This window comes from Cucurbita moschata, unplaced genomic scaffold (assembly GCF_002738365.1).
Source record: "Cucurbita moschata cultivar Rifu unplaced genomic scaffold, Cmos_1.0 Cmo_Scf00027, whole genome shotgun sequence".
Lineage (NCBI taxonomy): Eukaryota > Viridiplantae > Streptophyta > Magnoliopsida > Cucurbitales > Cucurbitaceae > Cucurbita > Cucurbita moschata.
The window spans coordinates 1,853,206-1,860,364 of NW_019268543.1; the positions used below are offsets into that span (position 1 = coordinate 1,853,206).

Below are 7,159 nucleotides of genomic sequence, written 5' to 3' on the forward strand. Positions count from 1 at the left end.
GATTATTGGCCGCTGCCATCGTTGGATGACTTCGTAGCAACTCAACTATTACAACTACGATGTAGTCACTGGATTCAAACAAAGCTGTTAATTGGAATTCAACAACTTAGGTTTAAGTTGGGTCTATTAAATTTATATTCAAACCTCCTACCATTTTTAGTTTAATTGAGAACTCCCCGTTCATAATTACGTGAACCATAAACAAATAAATGAATCCAAGAAATTAAAAAAAAAAAACAATACTAATTAAAATTGTACTTTCTTATAGAAGAAAAAAAATTAAAGTTTTAGATTTTGTTTATTTTATTTTAGTGAGTGGTAAATAATAAGTTCCCACCACACCAAAGAAACAACCTATCTTATAATATGACAAAAATTAGTAAGATTGAATAATTTTATAACCTAAGTCCATTTCTAACGGATATTGTCCACTTTAACTTGTTATATATCGTCGTCAGTCTCACGATTTCAAAATGCGTTTACTAGAGAGAGATTTTCACACCCAAATAAGAAATGCTCGATTTCCATCATGCCTTAACATCGATGAAAATTATCTTATTATTCCTTGATAAGTAAGCTCCAAGTAAAAAACCCCTTGGCAATTAGAACCCAAATATGTCTTATTCATAAATATATTTCTCTTTTCATATCTCATTAATACTTATCGTCATTTGAGAGAGAGGAGAAGCACTAGTTTGAAGGAAGGTAGATGGAAATGAAGAGTGAGTGGTAGTCCTTGAGCTGTCTATATATTTACTCCTCCATGCCATCATATATGTCAGGCCGCCATTAGTGGTAGTTTACTTCGTCATCCCAACCTTAGCCTTCTTATTTCTTCCACTTCCTTCCCTCATTTTCATTCACCACCACCATCTTCTTCCATCAATTTGCACACAAAGGTATCTTTTCTTTTCATTAAATTCATTTTTGGTTCCTTATTTTCGTTCCTTTTTAAATATATGTGGAAATTTGAAAACGTGAATGTTCGTTTGAAATAGAAAATAGTCAGACTGAAGTTGATCAGGCAAACGACAAATCATACAATATGCCAAAAAATAGTGAAGCTAAACAAGGTGAACAACCTCATCCTAATGTTGTACTATCCATAAAAGAAATGTTGGGCAAGCTACCTCCTGTTAATGAAAAATGTAGCATCTTTCGAGTTCCTAAACTGTTACGCAATATGCATCATAGAGCCTATACCCCTCAAGTCATTTCCATAGGTCCACTTCATCATCACCGAAAGAATTTGTTAGCCTCTGAGCCATATAAGCTTCGATACTGTTCGAATTTTCTAAGCCATCTAGGTAACCCGATGGATTCCTTTGAGCTAATTAAGAACAATACTCGAACTTGGATGAAGGAAGTTCGAAATTGCTATGGAGAACCCATAAACATGAATGATGAGAAATTTCTTAACATGATGGTTGTGGATGGTTGTTTCCTAGTAGAGTTCTTGATACAACATCATAACCGATACTACCCAAATACATGCTTCCAAACTCCAAACAATTTAGATCTTACCTTCCACCAAAGATCTATGGAGATATTTACTGATTTGATATGTTGGAAAATCAAGTCCATTTCTTCCTTCTTGAACGTCTGTTCCACCTTATACCAAATACAATCTCCATCTCCTTTATACACATAACCTTTATGTTTTATAAACGTGGACTCATTGACAATTATTCTCTTTCTGATCTATCGTCGATAAAACCAAAGCACTTAGTTGATTTGTTAAGCTTCCACTTCGTCTCAAAGACGTCTCTAGAGAACAATAATAATAATCGCCTAATAACTCCTCCATCGATAACTGAGCTTCATGAGGCTAGTGTCACCATTAAGAAAGCAGAAGATTTCAAGCATGTGATGGACATAAGCTTCAAAAATGAGATTTTAACCATTCCACCTTTAGTTATTGATGATTTCTTCGAACCCACCATGCGAAATCTGATAGCATTTGAGCATTTTCCCTTGGGTAATCAAAGAAAGTGTATCCAATATATCGTATTCATGAATGATTTGATAAACACGGAGAAAGACGTGAATTTACTTGTGAAAGCTGGAATCATAACCAACAATATTGGAGGCAGTGATAAAGAAGTTTCAAAATTGTTTAACAATCTCTGCAAATTTGTTCAATAACCACGTGAAGGCAAGTTCAACAATACCAGCAAAGCTTTACGTAAGTATTGTGATGGACGATGAAACAAGGCACGCCATGGGCTTTTATCTCCTTTTGTGCTGCATCTTTACTTATTATTGTGACTCTCTCTCAAACTATATTCTCTGGGATATCTGCTTTTTCTTAAAAATCCCTATAATATATGTATGTTTTTTTTCCTCAGTAGCTTCTCTTATCTAGTTAAGTGTTAACAAGGTTATGTCATATTTAAGTTTGTTACCGTGCTTATTTAATTAATGGGCTTTCATTTAATAGGCTTGTAAGCCCAATAAAATGAAAGATATTTATTCGAAAATGACATCAATGGAACATAATTTAATTTTGAAGATAATGAATAACCTTTAAATAATTGTGATTTGAGAGGGCTGAGAACCGCAAGCTTGCCTTCAAGTCATTTTTCTTCCACCAATTTGGAGACAAGGCACTTCTTCCTCATTTAAATTCATTTTTGCTTCCTTCTTTTTAGTAATTTTTAAAATATACGGAAACGTGGGTATTTCATTTTCAACCAACAACCAAACAACACATTGTTATTAAAATGAGTAAGATTGAACTAAGTTTACAGTAATGTTGCAATCCTCCAGGGAAGAACATCCTCCTCTTGATAAAGAATGTACCATTTATTGAGTTCCCAAACTACTAGGCAAGATGAATAAAAGAGCCTATTACCCTTCATGCCCATTACACCATCGTAGTCGAAAAGATTTAATAGGCACGGAACCATATAAACACCGACATTATCTTAACTTTTTAAGTCGTCTAGGTAATAAGATAACCTAAGTAGAAGTCCTGGCAACTGCCCAAACTTGGGTGAAAGAAGCCCAAAAGTACTATGCAGATCCCATAGACATGAGCAATGAGGATTTCATTACAATGATGCTTGATGCTTGTGGATGGTTATTTCTATTGAGTTTATGATACTATATTATATCCAATACTTCCCAAATGCGTTCTCTTAACTTAAAACGACTTATATCTTTTCTTATACAAAAGAACCCATAAAATATATATTGATTTGATTATGTTGGAAAATCAAATCTTTTTCTTCATTCTTCGACGTCTATACGACTTTACATTTGTATTCTTACATTGTGGATTTGGAGATGAGAATTGTTTTTCTAATGCATTGTTGATAAAGCCAAAACAGTTGGTTGATATTTTAACCTTCTACATGCTTCCAAAGGACAACAATAATAAGAAAAGCAGGTGCAAGAGAACTCATCCTCCATCAAGAAAGAAGAAAATGCCAAATGTGTGATCAACATAAGCTTTAAAAATGGGATTTTCACACTCTCACTTTAGTTACCGATGCTTTCTTCGAACTCATGATACGAAATTTGATAGCATTTGAACATTTTTCCTTGAAAAATGGATGTTCTGATAAACACAGAGAAAGACGTGAGTTTACTTGAGCAAGAAAGGAATCATAATTAATGATAATGGAGGTTGTGATCAAGAAGTTGCAAAAATGTTTAATGATCTTTGCAAATTTGTTGAACAACCATACCATGATTGCTTCAACAATACCAACAAAGCTTTATACGAGCACTATAATAGAAGATGGAACAAGGCGAAAGGTTCACTTAAGCATAACTATTTCAGTATGCCAAGGACTACTATCTCCATTATTGCAACCTTGCTCATTGTTATGACACTCCTTCAAACTATATTCTCAGTTATATCCGCATTTTTTAGCAAACTAAAACTTGATAGCTATGACGATTTTTCCCTCAAGAAATTAGAGTAAGTGTATCAAATATGTCGAATTTTGATAAGCAAGACGTATATTTACTTGTGAAAATCATAATCATAATCAGCCAGATGTATATTTACTTGTGAAAATCAGAATCATAATCAGCAATATTGCACGTAATGATAAAGAAGTTTCAAAATTGTCTAACAATCTTGATAAATTTTTAGAACTCCCAAGTAATGATGGCTTCAACAATATAAAAAAAAGTCTTACATGAGCATTGCAATAGATTGATGTCTCAAGGCGAAAACTTCACTCAAACATAACTATTTCAATATACCATGAGCTATTGTCTCCTTCTTTTGTAGTAACCTTTCACATTGTTCTAACACTCCTTCAAACTATATTCTTGTATATCTACATTTTCTAGCCAGCCAAACGTGTATTATATATATATATATATATATATATATATATATATATATATATATATATATATAGGTTTTTTTTAAAAAAAAAAATTACTCATTTTCTCCTCTGGCGTGATTAAATACATTTTTCAATAAATATTATATTATATTTAAGTTTGTTACCATGCCTGAAAATTTCTAGCCATGAATGTTTTTTAAGACCTATATTTAAATTTGTTATCATGGTTTAGTTATTTAATAAATGACAAAAAAAACAATTCTATATTTTTTTTTTTTTTTATCATACCTTCAGTTTATTATAGAGATTTTATAGTCTTTAAGACTAATAAGGTTAAGATATTAATCCAAAAAAGTCAAAAGGAAAAATTTTAAAATGTGGGTATTGCATTTCAACAAAAGCAAACAACGATAAAGTAATAAAGGTTGTACCATCTTTTGAGTTCCAAAACTATTATGTAAGATGAATAAAAGAGTTTGTATCCTTCAAATCATTTCCATCGGTCCATGTCCCCATCGTAGTTGAAAGGATTTGATAGGCAGAGAACAATATAAGTTTAGACATTGGAATAACTTTCTAAACTGTTTGCTAACAAGATGAAATTGGAGTTGTTCGTAGAAACTGCTTAAACTTGAATGAAAGAAGCCCAACATTGCTATGTAGAACCCATAAACAGGCGACAGAAGATTTTGTTAAAATGACGTTTATGAATGGTTGTTTTATAGTGGAGTTTTTGATACCATATTATGAAAAATATTAGCCAAATAATGATTTAAGTTAGAAAATCAAAACCCTTTCTTCGTTGTTCACCATCTATTCAACCTTATACCACATAATTCGGCCCACCCCATTTGACATTCTCTCTTGTCTGTTTCCAAATTCGGCCCATTGAAACTTCAAACATGCTGCTTTCACTTCAGTTCTATTGTTGATAAGATACTTGTTTGTTTTTGTTGAACTTCTGTCCTATTTCATGGGACTTTGTATATGTTTGAATCTTTAATGAAAATATTTAATTAATATAAAGAAGTTAAAACGAATCGCCAATTAAGACATTAATTATTTCACATTCATATAGTACGGATAAGTAATTGATGTATCGTAAGAGTCAATTCAAACCTCAATTAGGTTTCATAAATCATTTTTAAAAAAAATAAAATAAGTAACATATTAAAATTTACACTTTTAATCTTAAGAGTAAATGTGTATCAGCTACTTGGTGAATTATGTCATTTTTATTTAAATGATACCGAGTGAAAATTAGAAACAAGAATCAAAATTTATCATTTTTATTTGAAAGACAGATGACGTTAATTTTTATTTCTTTTTTAAAAAAGAAAATGGATTGTATACCACAAGCTATCAATCTAAGCTTCTCAAATTAGTGATGATAAAACTATAAATTTAATTTACACAGTCTCTAAACTTTATAATTATTAAATTAAGTTTTAAATTTTTGAGTTTTATTAAATTCACAAATATGCTAAATTCAAAAATTAAAAATGGTAGTTTCATCACACGTATAATTTAAATTTATATGTAATAAAATAATTAACTTTTTATTTGTTTAAATAGTGTCATTCCATTATATTTTAGTTGTTTACAACTGTTGCCTCAAGTGCATAAGGCTTCAAGTGCACAAGGCTTTGTAAAGAACCGTAAGAATAAAAGTGAGATAAAGATTGAAAAACTTTTAAATTCAGCTGTCATCGTATGGATTATATTTATCAATAATTTAACCAACATCTCATTGTCCAGCACTTTTCTATACTTACTATTAAGAATTGTCATGAACAATCCCCATAATAGTAAATTCTTTCGTATTGGTGTATGAATCATCTTGATTAATGTATGAGAATCAGTATTGCTATGCCTATATAAAAATTTGTCTAGTATTGTTTGAGATGTGAAGTCAGTATCATTCTTTATCTACCTAAAGGCAATTGAGAAGAGCTTTGTAAGTGAAACATTGTAGTATGAGAGTGTGAGAGATACACTTATACACACTTTGGTTATAGTGATTGGCTACCACCCGTAGATGTAGGAAAATTTCTTTTCTTTGAACCATGTAAACCTTTGTGTCTCTTTGTTCATTTATGTTTGTGAGCATGTGAGTACCGTTCTTGCTTCCACCTCCAGCACAACATTTATACCACCATGTGATCATTTATGTCAGGTCCCATCATAGTATATTTGGTTATCAATAGAGGACCCATTGTCTTATTGTCGTTTTAATTGACCTATGTTGACTCTCCCATGTTGGCCCTAGCCAACATTATATGGCTTATACTTTTCAATGGACCCCTGCATTTGGAATAGACGACCCCTCCATTTCAATAATTTTGAATAGTAAACCCACCGTTTCAAGAATTTAAAATAGAGGACCCAACATTTCATTGTCCAACAATTGTCTAGATTTATTATCGAGAATTGTCATGAACATTTGGTTCATCCTCACATTATTGGTACATGAATCATCTTGATTCATGTATAAACATTACTATTATATAAAAATTTGTCTAGCATTGTATGAGATGTAAAGTCAATGTCATTTTGTATCTGCCTAAAGACAATTGAGAGGAGTTTTGTAAGTGAGACGTTGTAGTGTGAGAGTGTGAAAAATATACCGGTAAACACTTTGGTTACCGTGATTGACTACTACCCATGAATGTAAGAGAATTTCTTAAGCTTGTACTTGCATACCTGTTGTGTTGTCGATAACACCAAAACACTTTTAAGTATATTTTGATAGGTAAGAATGATTGGGAAAAAAAAATTGGTGATTATTGGTTAATGTTTATGGCTTCTTTCATTCAAATAATTGATTTATAGTGAAAAACAACAAAGAGCAC

General features: G+C 31.6%; 1 protein-coding gene across 1 annotated transcript; it reads left to right on the top strand.

Annotated features, from left to right (window-relative positions):
* Positions 1-978: 978 nt before the first annotated feature.
* Positions 979-3,932, top strand: LOC111462978 (UPF0481 protein At3g47200-like). Its single transcript, XM_023106810.1, has 3 exons — positions 979-1,600; positions 1,723-2,136; positions 3,603-3,932. Exons 1-3 carry the CDS (start codon positions 1,046-1,048, stop codon positions 3,930-3,932), a joined length of 1,299 nt encoding a protein of 432 aa, XP_022962578.1. The 5' UTR covers positions 979-1,045.
* Positions 3,933-7,159: the final 3,227 nt, after the last annotated feature.